Source organism: Drosophila rhopaloa, unplaced genomic scaffold (assembly GCF_018152115.1).
Source record: "Drosophila rhopaloa isolate 14029-0021.01 unplaced genomic scaffold, ASM1815211v1 contig_115, whole genome shotgun sequence".
NCBI classification, from domain to species: Eukaryota; Metazoa; Arthropoda; class Insecta; order Diptera; family Drosophilidae; genus Drosophila; species Drosophila rhopaloa.
In genome coordinates, this window is record NW_025334990.1 from 3,994,209 (window position 1) to 4,012,440 (window position 18,232).

Here is an 18,232-nt window from a genome sequence, read left to right on the forward strand (position 1 = left end):
AGTGAGTGGGAGATCTTAAAATATAAGAAATGAGCTTATAAGCCCATTTAAGTTACGGCTAAAGAGTTCCATTGTTCGGTAATCCTCTAAACCGGCTTTTATTTTTTAGATTTCTCAAAGGTTTTGATAAATTACCTAGCTAAAATGTTTATACAAATTTAAAAAAGAACTCTTAGACTAAATTAATTTACGTTTGAGAATAATTTAGTCCCTAATAAAAAAGTTGTTTAGAATAAGTTTTTAAAACAAGTTTTTTATAAGGGATTCGAATTTTCTTTGCCTAAAAACTAAACCCAAGGAAAATATAAAAGGAACCCACTTTTTTAAAGCAGATAACAAATAATTCGTAACAAAATTCTTTTTATTAACAGGTAATAAGTCATTACGAAAACATTATTGATTTTATTTTTTTTGTTTTACATTTATTACCATACATTATTTAGCATTTTAAACATAAGATGGCTCGCCAGTATTTGACTCCTTTTTTTAAAACTGTGAGTGAATTTGTAATATTAATAAAGATAATACAATTATTATTTCGGATTTGAATACATACAAATAAAAATCTGAAATGCCGATAAAACTTTAGAAAGTCTATGTTAAAATAACATTAGCTATTTTAATATTTAAAATTTATGCATGATACGTGGATTTACAGATATACTACTTTTAATACAATTTACTTTTAATGTTGCTCTTTTTTTTAATATTTATAGATGAAAAAAATATTTTTGATATCTTAGATGTTTTTGACGTTCATAGATAAAAATCACAGTAGTTGTCGGTGAGAGTCCCTGCTTTTAGTCCTTTGATTCGGTTGGTGTCCATGCTATGGAATTTGTTACTGCTTTAGTTCTCTGCACCAAACGTCTTTTTTCAAGTGTTTCCAAACAAGCTAAAATAAAAAGTTAAAAGAAGCCCATTATTGACTGGCCTAGGACTTTTTATGTTTCGTTTATTTTTATTGAACTGCAAAGGTTACCTAAATGTAAAGCCAACATCTCAGCTTATTATGTGGTTTAAAATGTAAGGCTAATAACGAGTATATTGCATAAAAACGGAAAATAAGCAATATAATTTAAATTGGTTGGATTAATTAGTAAATACATTCTTTTGTTTCTACAATTGAATTTGAAAAGTAACGACCTTGTTGGCTATCTTTAGACACGGTCTAATTTGGCTATAATTTTGGTATTTTCGTTAAATTAGAAAGTACGTTTGGTATATTTGAGCTGCCTCAGCGCGGTCACACTGAAGGTGGAGTGAAACGGCAACAAAAACAACAACTGCGGATTTGTGGAAATTTCCGCAAAAAACAAAATAAAAATAGACATTGCCAACCTGCAGAGCGATGCACAAAGGGGCGCCACCTTGGCAAGTGGGTGATGCCAACGAGGCATCCGAACTGGATGAGCAGGTGGCCAGGGACCGGAGCATTCCCGACGCTGAAGTATCAGTGACCGCCCCCAAACAACAACTGATAAGAAGCAGAGGGACTTTCGATCGCAGGATGCTCCTTTTGGGACTCATCCTGGCCCTAATCCCGCTTCTCCTGCCCTCGAGCAATGCCACCCACATCAGTGGACAATTCCAGACGGAAGACTTCTTCCAGTTCCTGATCAAATTCGGCTTCAACAAGGCGGATCCAACGCGACGGAACGCCTATGGATATATCTACGGCAATCTCACGTCGCCGGACGAGTATGCGGTTCCTTTGACCCTCGTCGTTCTGGACAGGAGCACCTTCCTCGAGTTCTACGGCAATCGGACGCATTGGAGCCGGGAAGCCGCCTGCACGGGGATGTTCTCGCGCCTGAAACGGATCGCCTACGATTCCACGTGCAATCCTCGAGCCAAGCGGGATTTCCTGCGACACGTCCCGTGCCCGAAGAATCAGCTCTGCAGCGATGAGGATGCCCCCGAAAACGTTGTCCCGGGATCACAGTTCACCTATGTAATCAACCTGGAAGCGGAACCAAGGTGAGCCCAGACATATACCGCGTTTTTGTCAGTAAACTTAACTCAAACGTAGTTGAGGCGACGTTTATATATCCCCGCATTTTGTAACTCCCAATTTAAATATAGTTATGCTTATTCACAGACACAAACTGCAAAAGTGTAAAGTATATCTAAAAGGCTAATTTTATTAAAATTTTGCAATACATTGAGGGGGACATTTCCCACCCCACAAAGTAAATGTATTTCTGAAATCCCACACACCGAAATTAAATAGAAAGTCGTTTGGAATTTGGTTAGAAGAGTTTTGTAATACTCACTTATATATAAATTTGTTCAAATTTAATTTATATATAGGTACATATTTATTAGTGAAATCTGAAATGGGCTTGATAAATCATTTCCAACAATGAATCATTTTAATGCCTTACTCTACAGCACTATCTTCTGAAATTCGTGTTTGTAAATAAGTTAATTAGTTTTGTCAATGATATGTACAGTGACATAGGAAACCAGATAAATGAATCCGCAATATTCAAGTTATCTTTGTTTATTTATAAAGCACACTATCTTCAGAGACTTAACTGAACAAAAGGTTCAGAATATTTGCTTTTTAAAAGGTACTTGCAAGCAAAACAATGGATGTAATCACTGTGCTTTTCATGACTTTGAATATTTACAATTACAGGTTGTTTAAGATTTTACCGATCGTACTAAACATTTAGCTTTATAGACTCAAATATGTATATAAATATAATTAATTGGTATGTTTTGATTATTAAAAATAAAAACTGTAATGTAAACAAAAAAAATTTCTAGTATATATATGTTCAACCTTCTATAACTAATCTAAAACACTTCTCCGACAGATTCTGGTACCTCTCCTTGGTGGCCTGCTATCAAAATCAGAGCACCTGCCAGTGGCACGCCCACCAGAGCCTGCCCAAGCTGAGTAAGCTTAAGAGCAACCTACTCAACACCCTGCATTACGACATCCACCTGGTTAACTTGCACCCAAACAACTCCGCCGCACATCCACTGACCTACGAGTACTCGTACGATCAGCAGAATCTGCTGGAGATGTATCTGGTATTCCTGCTCGTCTATATAGTGCTGCTGCCAATGCAAATTTACGCGGTGCGGAGGCAGAAGCATCCAGTGACCAAGTTGTTTACCCTGAGTCTGCTTAGCGAGTTCGTTAGTTTGGCTCTGATCACCGCTCACCTGATTCATTATGCGGCCAATGGAGTGGGCGAGCCGAGATTGCAGGCGGCGGGCGATGTCTTGGACATCTTAAGCCGCACGACCTTCATGCTGATCCTGCTGTTGCTGGCAAAAGGATGGGCTGTGACCAGACAACAAATAAGCAGGACAGGATGGATTATCCTTATGTCCATCTGGGTGCCATACTGCGCGTTTCACGTGTTCCTCTATATCTGGGATCGGGTGAGTTTCAATAGAATTCAAATCAATATTTATATACCAATTTAAATTTCTAATTTATTTGCTAACAGACGGAAGTGGATGTGGTTTCCGACATTGACGAATACCAGACCTGGCCCGGCTGGATCGTTTTGATACTACGGTAGGTCCTTAGAGATCAGCCCAAATCCAAATCCTGCTTATTCACTTTTATTTAATTTAAAGCACCTCCTTTATGATGTGGTTCTTGTACGAGCTGCGCAACACAATGAAGTACGAGCACTCCACTAAGAAACTGGACTTCCTGCTTCACCTGGGCGCCTCCAGTTTGGTGTGGTTTATCTACCTGCCCATCGTGGCTATTGTGGCGCTGCAGGTCAGCCCCATGTGGCGCTACAAGTTGCTGCAGGGCATCACCAACTCGGCTGACTGCATGGCCTACTGTGTGATGACAGGTCTGTTGTGGCCACATCGAGCGGGTCAATATCTGCTCTTAGCGGGTACCAAATATGCGGGTGAGAATGGTTGATCTAATGGGAAATTTCAATGATTTATAATTTTACGTACTATGCAGGCATGGATGAGTTGGATGAGTTCAACGAAGCGCCGCACATCGTCAGAGAACGTGAGAGGCGTCGCAATTCCCCGCCTGATGATATTTCCATCGGCATGGGGAGTGGCGGTGGTCGAGGGATGGTCCTGTCTACAAGCATTCCACATTCGCTAAACGGCGATGCCTGCAACGATCTTCTGGAGGCGGAGGATCTCGACGCCGAGCTCCTCACCGATCTTAACAAAAACAGCCATATTGTGGCGTAGATGCAACGGGTTATTTGGTAGCTGTAGAAGTCAATTGTGCTAAATGAAACACGGAATGTTAATCATCCTAGCAATTATCCATAGATATAGCTAGATTAAAGTGGGTTGGTTTTTTCTAACAAAAAAGTTAAACAATTTTTCAGTTGAAAAAAAGTGGTTTTTGGATTGCTTTGAAAAATGAATTTTTGTGTCATTTTAATTAATCATTAGTGGTTACCCCTTTCTTGTTAATTATCTTGGGACAAACTGAAATATGAATAAGCGTAAATAAGAATCAAATAATATACTTTTCAATAATTACATAAGACCATCCAATTAAAGATATTAATTAGTTTTCCATATTTGTAATATTTGTCACGTAAATTTCATTAAATCTAAATCATCGTTACCGAATTACTTTCTGCATTCCGCCACACTAAATTTGTTGTTGAAAAAATCGACCCACAATAACCTAGTTATAAACTTATCTGCGTGTATATTCCATATAGTGTGTACCCATTTACAACGAAGTCAGAGCGAGTGCAAAAAATGCATCAGAGATTGTTGTGTGATTTTATGTAATATGCTTGAATTTATAATTAGTTTCTAGTTAACGCATAGGAGAACGATTCGATTCGGTACAATAAGCTTCAGCATCATCATTTCGTTGCGGTAGTTATTGCATAAGCTTACATTTTAACGAACTACCGACTACCTATAAAGATAAGCATAGACTCCCAACCAACCAGCGGTATTTTGATAAGAACAAACCAAAACATAAGCCAACGTCTAGACAAAAATTGAAATTGCAAAACGAAAGATAGTGAAATAAATGAATATTTAGATAAGTACTAAAGAAGGCGCCTTTGATTTGTGTTTTTTGTTGTAGCACATTTCCCCGTTTGAAGTAAAGCCCTAAATACTCTTTAAAAAAATTACAATTATTAATTTTGTACTTTGGTTGTTATCCACAATATAAAATTAGTTTTATTTTCGAATTTACTAAAAATAAATGTGCCGCATACTTATTTTGTTACTATAAAATTGTAAAAACGGAACAAATTTTGAAAAATAATAACAATTTTTTTTGTCCCCTTTAATAAAAATGTATTGTTTATTTTTATTGTGATCAAATATTTTGTAGTTTTTTTCCAAAAGAAAATTATACTTTTTTTACAAATTTTTGCATATGTTTCAACATTTGTTTGCAGATTTAAGATTTCTTAAAACGTTTACGATTTTATATTATCTTTTAACTTATATTGACGTCATTTGCTGTATGGATTTAACTTGGTCAAGGGTAACTACTTAAATAACTGAAGGTCCTATTGCATGTCCTATCATAATTCCCACCACTTTAAATCCCTATAGACTTCTTAGGTTTCCGTTTACCCAAATGTATGCATTTGATGTATTTTGCTCGCGTAAGTTCTAGTTTAATCCTCAATCGACATGGTTCAAATATCCCTCCTCCGGATTTATTTTGAAGTGAGTCGCTTGATAGGCCTTTGCAACCTGCACTACGATTCCCGAAACCAGCGATTCATCCTTAACCATGTGCCCACTGTGACTTACTGCCTCATCCTGAATGTGGTCTACCTTTTGATCCTGCCGTTTGCCCTGACCCTGTTAACGGGCAATATTTACAAGTGCCCGAATGTGGGCATGTTCGGAGTGGTCTACAATGTGGTGGCTCTGACCAAGCTCCTGACCATGCTGCTCCTAATCGGCAATGTTTGGATACAGAGGCGTCGGTTGCAGAAATTGGGAAATAATCTGATGGAAATGCTGCATAAATTTCGCTTTGCCCTTGGAAACGATTGCAAGAAAAGATGTCTGTGGAAGGTTTTGCTGACCAGCTCCCGGTTTTTGCTCCTCACACAGCAGCTCGTGTCCCGCGACTCCGTGGTTCGATGTGATGTGGACTCCAGTTTCAGGAGAGGCTTGGTTCCATACCACTTGGCTGCCATACTTTACGCTTTAATCATGGTCCTACTGGTTATCTATGTGGATTTGACGGTCTTCATAATGCAGGTTGCAGGGAATTGGCTGTTGGTAAACATTTCCCAGGAGGTTCAGGAAATGATTCAGGATGTGAATGCCCTGCCCAAACGAAGCGGTATACCTCGAGAGATGGGTTTAAGGCAAATTGTGCCCGTATGGCGAAAACTTTGGAAACGCTGTCTCCATTTGGATGAGGTTCTCAAGCAGATCGTGAAAATCTTCCAATGGCAGCTACTCTTTAATTTGCTCACCACTTATATTTTCAACATAGCCACCTTGTTTCGATTGTGGATTTACCTGCAATTTGACAACAATTTCATTATATGGAAAGGAATATTTTATGCTTTTCTATTTCTTACTCATCACGCCGAGATTGTAATGCAGTTTTCCATTTTTGAGATTAGTCGATCGAAATGGTTGGAGCTTCTCGAACGTGTAGGAAATCTTTGGGACGTCAATTCCTCGGAAAGCAAATACAAAAACAGCCATGAAATGATCCTGTCCAGACAGGTAAGTATTCTTAATTTATTTTTTTAATTAAGTACATATTTTTGTTTTAGCTGGAGATTTCCCTCTTGTATCTCAACCGGAAACTTCAGCCTAATCCCAAACGAGTAAGACGTCTTCACATCGTTAAATTTTTTGACTTGAGTAATTCATCTGTTCATAAGATGTCCAGATCTACAATAACCAATGTGCTGGTCCTCTGTCAGATTGCCTATAAGATCTATGGCTGAGAAATTACTTTAGTTATGTCAGTTTTTATTGAATGTTCTCATATTACAAAACAATGTCTATTTTTTTTTGTACTTTACTTACTAAACCAGAATTTATAGCTAAAGTTAAAATTTTTACATTTATTAAAGTATTACATGACTAAATCGTATTTTATAAAACTCAAATTTCCCATAGCATGTTAAAATGCTTTTAAATGGTTCAACGCAAAAGCTTTGTTTTGGAGAGTTTATAAAATTATCCGCTAGAAAATCACCTGCATGACCAAAAAAAGTTCAAACTCGAATTTTACTTGTTATAAACGTCCTGAAAGCTTTCAGATACCATACACTATAAAGGGCATCGGAAAAGTCCTAAAAGCTTAATAACCGACGGTGAAAAATGAATATATAAAGTTTATTGTGATATTACACCATGCAGAAATGTTTATTTGTAATATAATCCCTTGAAATGATTAAATACTAAAAATATCTATAAAAGCTTATCCATTTACACCTGGATTTTGTTCGGCTGTTGTTGCCGCCTTAAATCAAACTGCATAAGGATAATGACGTGACTCAGAACGGACTCAAAAAAACGAAGGCCAGCTGGTTTGTCTAGCTCCACAAGTCCGCAGATTTTGTAGGTCAAATAATTGCCTTTTATTTGCACGCTAAAAGCATCCAACTGCAGAGAAATATTTTTAATTATTTAGATCAAATCTGATTAAATTCAAGGACTTACCTCCCTTTGCAACTTTTTGCTCACTTTTGGAAGATCGCTAAACTGCTTCAGCTGCTGACCAGTGTTATTGCAGGAGCTAATCACGTCATCCAGCATATTTATCAGCATCATGGATCCACAGATGTTACAAACAATCAACCCATTGCCAAATATAAGGCCCCAACCATCTGATTTGATGGTTTTATTGCTGAATTGAACAGCATGATAGAAGATATTCAGTGTGGTCATGAACATGTTAATAAACACGGTGGCATTGGCAATATCAAAAAGGCTAAAAATTCTCCTGGCCAACTGAATGGTTTCCATGTGCATATTAGCTATGGAGCGAAGGGTTTTCCAATTCTTTCCGCTTTTGTCCTCATGAAGAGCGTTTAAAGCCAGATGGATTACCTTGAACTGATGATCCAGAAGTACGAGCAAGGCATAGAAACCCATTTTAATCGCTATGAATTGCAGAAAGTGCGTGAGTCTTGCACTAAGAGCTAGTAAAGTGTGTTGGCTGATCACACTTAGCAATTGGAACTGCACCACGGAGGAGAACATAAATCCGACATAGAGGACCATTACCTGTCGCCACATTATCCTGGCCAGCGAAAGTTGTAACTCTTTGAGCTCTTTCCTATTCACTGTGGACTTCATAATGTTTCTGAACCTCTTCCAATAAATCAGCGAATCCTTGTAGAGCTGAATGATTTCGTGCCGCTTTAGCCACATGGTTCCATAGCAGCTGAGGACACCCAAAACTCGCAGAGTAACCATCGCAAAAAAGTTCCACTGCAGTACAATGTTGTATTTTATATAGCCGTCTACCAAAGCCTCAGGCAATATAAGGTAAATGCTCACGAACAGTCCGACGCCAATAAATGCACTGTAAATCAGGTAACTCCACGCAACTTTCTCCAAGCGAATGATTTTCCCGTAGGAGCGCAGCCTTAAAGTAGTTCCCATTAGGGCAAAGAACAAGCAGTTGTAATAGACCAAGTTCATCACGCGACCCAGTTTCGGATGCAACATGTTGGACCTAAGGTCACTAGGTAACTGGCCAAGTTCTGAACTCGGAAAAACAGTAATTAGGAGAAAGTTAAGCGGAAAAGCGATGAGTTGGCAGGCTATCCGATTTCCGCTGGATAGCGGAGCTTCCATCGATTACCAAACAGTTGACAGTCGTCCTTTGCCGGTACCAGTTGCTGTCAGTCATGTTGCTGAAATCCTTTTACGCATACGGATTAGTTTGTGGCCTAGTGCCGGCGCCTCTAAAACACGGAAAGTTCCTTCAAGGACGATCCCAAAAGTGCTACCTCCTTTACACGGCCTGCCTGCATGGAGTGCTCCTGATCCTGCTGCCGTGCACATTTCCGGAGTACATGTACAGTGAAAGCTACATGAGCAGCAATCTGGTGCTTCAATGGGCCTTCAATTTAACCAATATCACCCGTATACTGGCCATGATTTCGGGAGGTCTAATGATGTGGTTCAAAAGAAAGAAGCTTCTCGGATTAAGTGAAAACTTATTAAGCCACTGCTTGAAGTGCAGAAAGCTTGAGGATCATACTACGAAGTATATTACCTTGTGGAAGAGGATTCGAGGACTACTTGCACAAATGTTTTTTGTAGTACATCTCACACTAATAGTGTCGCTTTTAATTTTAATGAAAATCGGTACAGATCAATGTTTCAACAATACTGCAATGATTGTGGTGCATATCACCCAGTTTATATATGTGGTGATTATGATGGCGGGTCTGTGTGTTATCCTTGTAATCCTTCACTGGCAGAGTGAGCGTGTGCATATTGCTCTCAAGGATCTCTGCTTGCTCCTTAACCACGAAGAGCGCAACTCTTTGGTTTTATCGGAAAATAAAGCGAGAAAGTCTCTGAAAATCCTGCGAAATCTTTTCCAGCTTTATGCGGAGAACCAGCGACTGATCCGTAGAGTTTTTGGAACTTTGGACATTCCCATTGCCCTTCTACTGCTAAAAATGTTTGTAACAAATGTAAATTTAGTTTACCATGGTGTGCAATTTGGCAGTGCATCTATAGAAACCTCTAATTACACGAAAATCCTGGGACAATGGGTTATAATTTCCCATTACTGGAATGCAATTCTACTAATGAATGTAGTAGATGATGTGACCCGAGGAAGTGGCCTTAAAATGGGAATCCTCTTGCGGCAATTTAGTCATCTGGAACTTGTCAAAAGAGGATTTCAACTTGAGGTACTATTTTTTTCCATTTTTATATATTACGTATTACTTTTATTTGATTTTAGCTGGAAATCTTCTCCGATTATCTGCGTTGTCATCCGGTAGCTTATAAAGTATGCGGACTTTTCATTATTAATAGACAAACGAGCTTAGTTTATTTTTTTTATGTCCTGGTTCAAGTTTTGGTGCTTGTCCAATTTGATTTGAAGAATAAATGTGAAGACAGACATTAAAGGCGATAGCAGTGAATTCGGATTTAAAAGTTGAACGGTTGTCAACGCTGAAAATCTATGAAAAAGTGTATATATAATATAATAATATTTATTTAATTAATACAAAGCGAAACAAATTTACAATATTATAATCGTTACCTTAATTATTTCAGGACTTATTTACAAAAAAAATAAATCGCAATAATTTAATTTAATATTTTGATTTTAAAAAAATATGTTAACAAAAAAAAATATTTAAACGATTATATTTACAACTCAAAACAAGATTTATAACTCACATCTGGAGCATTTAAAAGAAAGTCGTCACTTACTAACTAATGTGATACAATTCAATCGAGATTAATATGTAGGCCAGTTTTTCTTTTAAGCTCGGGAATGTTTAACTTTTGCTTGTTTAATTGCTCGTTGCTTACCATATTAGTTATTAAATATTAAAATCCATTAATCAAATTTGTTTTCGACCGCTGCGGAGCAACAACAAAGACACCAAAGGCGTTGTGCAGGAAGCGGGAATGGAGTAAGCAGACCGAGACTTCATGGAAAATTATTATAATGGAAGCCAAGGTGGCTCATTGATTAAACATACATACATACATTTGTATATGCATAAATACATATGTGCATCCTTAGGTGCTTTTGGGTTGCCAAAAATCATAATATATTTACCCGCCCTCAAGCAGGAACAAATTATACAACCAAGATAATTTCAATAAGACCATCAACTCCATACAAGTATACACAAAGTCACAGCACACGTGCGCACTGGGAGAAAATGGGAGTAGCTTTGGTCAGCAATGCCGTATTTGTGTGAATATTTCATCCGTTATGTATCACAAAAATAATTGGTCTTTCTTTATTATGAATTTGGAAGCATTCCCAATTAATTTACTTTAAAAAGGATATACATATTTACACTTACGAATAATTAAATGTACCCAATAAAAAATTAAATGTAAATTGAATATTTTTATAGATTTAGTTTAGTTCAAAACATTTTTGGTGCTGACTTAGGTATGAAGACATGTGAAAACTGTGGAATAACAAAAAACAATATTTTACCATTATTTATTAATAACTTGTTAAGCCATTGTAAATGTATACTTCACATCTCTGACAAAAAATTAAAATTTCAATAAAAATAATTATATTTATTATTAGTTATTATTTAAGCTTTAGTAATAAACTAAAAAAAAATAGTGGGTAGTTATACTGTATATCAGAAAACAATTTAATATTGTTAGGCCTTTTTCATTCCGTGCAGTGACTCTATGTAGTGAAACCTCTTTGTCGGCTAACAAATCAAATTTAATCAGCCCCCCCGAGCAGGATTTGGCCATTAAATCTGGCCTGCGGGGTGCAAACTATCCCAACGCTTAACCCACTCTCGCCGCCTTAGTTTGCCTTTAACCCCCTCGTGCAGTTCGATATTCCTTAGTTGCTTTTTGTATTAATTCCAATTATACGCACGACTGGGGAATTTTCATTTGGGCTGAAAGGATTTTGGGTCATTATGGCCTCCTACTTCATCATTTTCCTTTACTTCTGCCACTTCTTCATCCTCCGATTGTATTGTTCTTGGGTCTGAACTAGTTAAAGTCCGCCCCCCGGGAAAATGGGTCGGGATGGGGTTAATTGGCCAAGGTTTTGTGTATCGATAGCAAACTATGCTGGGATTGCGATTGTGACATGGCCGAAACCACAAAACGAAAGCAAACAAGATTTCTTTTGGTAACTAATTAGCAAGCTCGGTAAGTTTATTTTGCAAACACTCCAGTTTTCCTCCTCCTTTGGGCCTCTTTAATTAACCCTTTGACAGCAATAAAAAGAAATGAAAATTATGAAAATGACCCGAAATATGGTCGCTATAATTGCACTTTACTTGCAACTTTCGCTCGATAAATTATTTTTGAACATGGAAAGTCATACAGTAGAACTTTGCTCTCATTTTCCAGTAAACATTTTCTTCATAAATATTTGTATTTTATTAACAAGACACTTGCTTTTCTACACTTAAATTTGTACCTAAACATTCTTATTATTATTACTTATTATTAAAGGTTTTTTGAAAGCGATTAAATATGTATGTGTTTCCTTTGATTTTGAGCTATTTCGACTGTACTTCAACTGTAATTTGATTTTTCCGATGTCATTTAAGTCCTTTTACAACGAAAATTAGTCAAGGGCAGACGGGACCCCCATTTGAATTTTGAAAACTCCATCACAGTCCAGTGAGCCGAGTGAAAATTTGAATATTTCGTGCATCCCTGGTTTTTGCATGCCCTTAAAATGCAATTAATTTGTTATAAAGTTTTGGCAATAGTTTCGGACTAAGCTTCGTTCAACATTGAGCCCTCGCAATGGACATGGACAAGTTTTTCGAAGGGTTGCCGGGGATTTGGGGGCCGGAAAAACAGTTATCAACACCAGGAAAAACGAGGGGGGGAGCGGATTCAAGAACGGGGAACCACACAAATGTGGGTCAAGTTATTTTCAACACTTAAAATATACTCTCCTGCCTTGGCTCCTTGCTCTTTGCCAAAATGCTGGGCAGCCTTTTCTTTTGCCGCCCATTTTCTGGGTCAGTCGCCCGCCCCATTTTACAAACCATTTTCCACCCCAAACCCTCTTTGTCATCGCCGTCGCCTCTGCGCATAAATATAAATTGTATTGTTTCAAAAAAGTTTTCCCACTGAGTTTCTGCGGCCAGCGGAAAAAGTAGTTAAAGTTTTGTTTTCGCCGCTAGTTTATTGCGTGATTTCCTTCGCAATGACAGGCGGTGGGTGGCTGGTTGGTTGGGTGGGTGGTTGGGTGATTGGGTGGTTTCGGGTGGTTTTGGATGCCGGGTGGTGCGGTCTGAGTGCCGAGTGATAACTGCAAGGCGAAGGTGGCGAGAAAACATTTTGCCACATAATTCACAGTTTCTGCCAGTGCATTTGTGCGGCTTTTAACAAGTTGTGGCTTTCTTTTGGGAAATACCAAATGAAATGGAAGCAGAAAACGGGAGAAAACTAAGGAACACTCATTATATAAGCGGATTTCTAAAAATTAAATAAAAACCTTGATTGTGTTGAAAGGGAATAATTGGAAAGGGATAATATTTGAATTTTATTTAGTGTTTGGCAATGACTTTTGAAGTTCTTGTTGTAAGAAGTTTGAAGGAACCAGAAAACATCGAATAGAAAACATAGAATATTTTAAATGAGCTGAGAAAGAATAATATATGAAAGTAACAATATAAAAGGCAATAAAGAGATCACCAAATAATAAATAAAAGTAATGGACATTCTTAGCTTGAAGTCTCCACCAAATCCGAATCACTTTTCTATTTGTAAATCATAATACATTTTGACTAGCAAGATAAATATGTATTTTAGTTAGTACAAATGGTAATACGAAGTACACTATTATTTAAAATCTTCAATCTAAACCAATACCATAATGATACCAAACTGAATTGCCAATTTTTTGGTGATTTTTCTTAGCCCCAAACAAACCGAAAACCAGCTGGTTGCAATTGCATGCATTTCGGTAATGGCACCACCTTCGAATGCACTTCAACTTTAAGGGTACTTGAGGCAAGTTTACAATTCCGCCGATGCAAGTAACCGTTATGCACGTACCGCCGCGTGACCAGAAGTCGAGGGGCGGTGAGGGGGGCGTGGCCATTTCCACAGATCGGTGCTTTTCAGTCGAGTCCTATGGTCTGGCAATTCTAATTGCATTTTTACTTAGTCCAGAGTCAAAAAGTTTCTGCTTCTTGGGGGGAAACGCGAAGAGATTGAGGGGAACGAGTGTGCGTAAAGTTTAATTAAACGTGTTTGATTTATGACTTGTTGGGCATTCGACTTCTGCCGGCAGCTGCAACCGCAATTCCAATTCCGACAACCTAATGCGTTTATTTTGGGTCCGGCGTGCAGGGGCGAAAGTTCTCCGCTTTTCCACGCTTTTCCACTCTTTCCCACGCTGGACATAAAAGCCAAGCACCTTTATGGCATCTGCAGCTGTGTGCGGGCGTTAGAGTGCCGTGTGCCATATGATTTCCGTTTCCGGTTCCGTTTCAACACACAATTCCTAGCACCTTGCAAACGCCGCATCTTTGGCCCGTGTTCCATTAAGCGTTTATTGTTTTCGTGGCCATTAAAGTTGCATTTTGGCAAGAGAACCACCAAGTTTTCCTCAACAAGTTCATCATCAAAGTTATAGCACAAACAGCAGGTGCGAGACGAAGGGCAATCTAGGCGCAAATCCCTTGGCTCAGGATTTTGGGGCCGCAAATCGGGTCAGGCCACAAGCACAAATCTCTGGCTCAATCCATGCTGAAAAATATTCCACGATAATCAACTTTGATACACGTTTCCAGGAGCCCAGTGGCACGGCCTTCGCTTTTGCCTTGTAGGCTTTTCCGCCCTGCCATGCATTAAAATGCCGAAAATGATTGGGAAAATCGCAAAAGAAATCCGGAAAAGGCAGGCGCACAAATCTCCGCCTAGCATCGAGGCCAAGGCGAAAGTCCCGCTGTCCCTTATCCATATTTTTTATGGCCAGGGAGGAAAATGGGAAAAGTTTATGCTAAAGCCACTCTCGCCCTCGTCGATGAACTGTGTGGATAATCGCGAGGCCTGTTCCTGCCCATTTCCACTGGCTTAGTGTGGCCTGTTTGCTGCGGTTGTGTTTGTGGGTGGTGTTTGGTGCTGCCAAGATGTTGGCCAAGTTAATACGGTCCCAGGAGCTGGGTGAAAGGTAAATGGAAATGGAAATGCTAGCCCTGTGAATGGGGTGCAATTAGAACTCGTATTTTATTGAATACTAAGTAAACAAGACATCTTTCTTGTGTTGAATGAAATAAAAGGGACAACTGGTGGTTAAATTTCAAAATTCTCTTTAAAATTGTAAAATACACGCTTTCAAACAATGAAAATAGGGGCATCCCAACATGTTCGTTTTGCTAAGAATTTTCATAAAAATAAATCAAATTCTTTTATACCAACTAACTAACTTTTAAATAAATACGCAATCTGCTGCTTTATGTGTAAAACATACAGGAATTCATATTTATCTGCTAACTCTGACATTATTGACCATGTTATATTTGTTAAAAAGTTTTCTTTGTTTCGCCAGATATTGACCGAATAAATATATACCACCCCAGAGATATTTTAAATTAAGTTTAGGCCTGAAAGTGTATACTCTTGAAATACGAGCATACATTTAGCATTTAATTAGAATTTAATTAGCCATGCATTTATCTACTTTTAGTCGTTTTTTTAATGTGTACTTACCACCATGCTCTTTTGTACGATAATTCAGAGCTACAAAGTAGTGGCTTCAACCCATTTAATAAAGTGCAATCAGTGCCAAGTGCTGAAAAGAAAAAATGGCCTGCCTAACTGAATACATATTCTATGCGTGGACAACTATGCCAATTGCTTTTGTCACAACAAGCTAATTGGTACGCTCAAGGATAAATGGACAAAGAGGACATAACATCAAATGCATATACATATACAAGCCCCGCAAACGGACAGCCAAACTGACAAAACACAACTAACAGTTCACAGGCGAGTTCATCTATAATCCACTACAAAATCATTTCATAAATGGTGAAATATGGGAAGAAATATGGGGGGTAGCAAAAAAATTAAATATATTTCATTTATGGAAACGTTTCGTTTTTTGCGAAAATGATATTTTACATTTAACATGACCAATTAATGTGCGGCAAAGCCGCAAATAAAACCGCTTAATTACGTGACACGGCCAAAAGGCAGGCGAACCAGACACCAACAAAGGCAAACGCGGCTGCAGAAATTTGCATGACACGCATCGAAATGAAATAATAATATGGTTAATAAAGCCAGCCGCATCTGATTCATTCACTGCGCCGCCACATCCAGTCCCAGTTGCGCACCCACATCGCTTCACCCCCCCTCACCACCCCTCTTACCGAATCCCGGCCAGAATTCCGAATCCGGACTCCGGCTCGACGCCAATTATCGCACTTATTTCGCTGCTAATTAAAATGCAATTATTTGCTTTAAACAACATAATCCCATTGACAGGGACAGGCGTTTCGTTTTATTTGCATATCGGTAGGGACATTGAGGTAACTATTTGGGTTGTACATTTCTATAATGAATACGGACTTGCAATGTTAAAAAACGCTTGGGGGATATAATCATTAGTCCGATTAATTCCTGATGGATGTATGTTACCTAGCTTTACAATCAAGAGATATCTATACTTTTGTTACAGTATTTCCATGCAAAAAACTACTGTGGCAGACGGTGACTTATCGTATGAGTATATAACTTAAAGTTATATAGTAAAATATAAAAAATAATTCAATATACATAAAAAGAAAACAAATAGGAAAAAAAATATTTTAAGCTATTAGGTTACACTATTAATATAAAATTATTCCAACTAAATATAATTACATTTGGCGATCTAAAGACAGGTCTAGCAGACCGCGTATATAAGATTTAAGTTTAAACTATAAGCTAGTACTATATTAACAAATTGTATTGTTCGTTTCTGCTTCTTTGAAGTCAATATCAGTCAACATTTGTAAATTTAAATTGAAGTTATTCGTTTAGAATATATATTGTCACATATATATAACCTTTTATTTTTGATGGCCCCCTTTTAGTTAATTAATACCCGTAAAACTTTACTTATAAGCATCTATCATTATGATTGTAGAAATACTAAAATGAAAATATCCTATTGTTGGATTAATTATTTTCTGTAAACATTTGTCTTTATTTTAATTCCTGTATAAGTCCATTTTTGGTTGTCTTTTACATTTAATATTACCCAATCTTCATTCAATATTAAAGATTCTTCAATCAGGTATTTCCTTATTCCACGTCTAATTGGCTTTGTTGATAAAGAAAAATAGAATCATTTTCCCCGTGTGATCAGTCTTCCATGTCGGCGTCCGTGGAGCATTCTTCATCATCCTCCGCGGTGATGTGGATTGGGGGAGCCTTTAAGTTCCCGCGGTACGGATGCACCTGCATAGGCATTCGTTGCGTGGGACTCGTCCGTCCATGCAAGTGCGTGGTGACCGGGAGGGGTGCGAAAGGCACTGGTTCCACGTACTGGCCCCCATTGACGGCCACATTGCGTCCGGCGTCGTCCACGAAGTCGGTGATGATTTGCCACAGCGACAGGCGATCCGCCAGGCCACGGGCACGAGCCTGATGCACTGCAGCGGTGGCAATCAGTGTGAAGTTCAGGAGTCCGGCATTAAAAATATGCAGCCATGCATTAATCTGCTGCTGGCTGTCAGTCGAAACAATTGGGGGCACCGGAAAAGGCATGGGAAGGGGCACTGGCGTGGGAATGGAAATGCTGGCAGCTGCTGGATGCTGGAGGGAATCCAGGGGGCGTGCCACCGGATGGCCATTGAAGTTCCGCTTTTGTGGCAGCTTCAGGCACTTCAATTCCAGCGGAGGCGATGGAGAGGATGATTTCGAATTGACAGAAGAAGCCGATGACTTTGTGGTGATAGCAAGCTGCGGCTTGGCCAAGGCCATGGTCAGGATAGAGGGATAGCTGGCGGAACCTGTTCGGGAGTAATGATATAGGGGGAGATAGTTTGTGAGACCCCCATCCGATACTCACTCTGCTGACCAGCCGCCTCGCGGGCCATCCGCTGTTCGGCTCGTTTCACCCAACCGCGAACCGTGGACTCCGGAACACCCAGTTCACGGGATATGCCGGCCTTGGTCTCCCCACTGCGAATACGAGCGATGGCCCGCTCCTTGTCGTCCATTGAAACTTGCACCCGGGGGCGCTTGCCACGTGGCACACCAAATCTTTCCATGCTCGCAGAAGTCAAAAATCGCGAGTCCTAATCACGCGAAGAGGCGAGAAGAAAGGCAGTGAAGAACTTTCGACTGGTTTTCGGGTCTAGAGATTTACACAATTTCACTCGCGTTGCCCTATTCCAGATGTTCTGCTCAGCTCGACACGATTATTTTGACAGGATTTGAGAGGTCCGGGACTTTTGCGTTTGGGTCAGCTGACATTTAAATCGGCGATGAGGATGACATTTGCTCTTTCTTTTCTTCCCCCCTTTCTCTTTCTTCTGCGAGTGAATGCCTTTCGCACAGAGCTGCATTTCGTCGTTCTTTGGGGCTGCCAACTTGC

General features: G+C 39.1%; 5 protein-coding genes across 5 annotated transcripts; 3 read left to right on the forward strand and 2 right to left on the reverse strand.

Annotated features, from left to right (window-relative positions):
* The first annotated feature begins 941 nt into the window (after window positions 1-941).
* On the forward strand, window positions 942-5,032 carry LOC108040364. The gene is made up of 5 exons (XM_017117820.2): window positions 942-1,980; window positions 2,826-3,402; window positions 3,471-3,541; window positions 3,604-3,893; window positions 3,953-5,032. The coding sequence occupies exons 1-5, from the start codon at window positions 1,352-1,354 to the stop codon at window positions 4,195-4,197; spliced, it is 1,812 nt and encodes a 603-aa protein (XP_016973309.1). The 5' UTR covers window positions 942-1,351; the 3' UTR covers window positions 4,198-5,032.
* Window positions 5,033-5,628: 596 nt separating this feature from the next.
* LOC108040362 (putative gustatory receptor 58c) lies at window positions 5,629-6,917 on the forward strand. Its single transcript, XM_017117817.2, has 2 exons — window positions 5,629-6,690; window positions 6,741-6,917. The coding sequence occupies exons 1-2, from the start codon at window positions 5,629-5,631 to the stop codon at window positions 6,915-6,917; spliced, it is 1,239 nt and encodes a 412-aa protein (XP_016973306.1).
* Window positions 6,918-7,404: 487 nt separating this feature from the next.
* Window positions 7,405-8,652, reverse strand: LOC108040357 (putative gustatory receptor 58b). Its single transcript, XM_017117813.2, has 2 exons — window positions 7,639-8,652; window positions 7,405-7,581 (listed from the first exon to the last, which is right to left on the reverse strand). Exons 1-2 carry the CDS (start codon window positions 8,650-8,652, stop codon window positions 7,405-7,407), a joined length of 1,191 nt encoding a protein of 396 aa, XP_016973302.2.
* Window positions 8,653-8,834: 182 nt separating this feature from the next.
* Window positions 8,835-10,075, forward strand: LOC108040363 (putative gustatory receptor 58a). Its single transcript, XM_017117819.2, has 2 exons — window positions 8,835-9,854; window positions 9,908-10,075. Exons 1-2 carry the CDS (start codon window positions 8,835-8,837, stop codon window positions 10,073-10,075), a joined length of 1,188 nt encoding a protein of 395 aa, XP_016973308.2.
* A 6,839-nt stretch (window positions 10,076-16,914) lies between these two features.
* LOC108040360 lies at window positions 16,915-18,135 on the reverse strand. Its single transcript, XM_017117815.2, has 2 exons — window positions 17,705-18,135; window positions 16,915-17,645 (listed from the first exon to the last, which is right to left on the reverse strand). Exons 1-2 carry the CDS (start codon window positions 17,904-17,906, stop codon window positions 16,996-16,998), a joined length of 852 nt encoding a protein of 283 aa, XP_016973304.2. The 5' UTR covers window positions 17,907-18,135; the 3' UTR covers window positions 16,915-16,995.
* Between the last annotated feature and the right edge of the window lie 97 nt (window positions 18,136-18,232).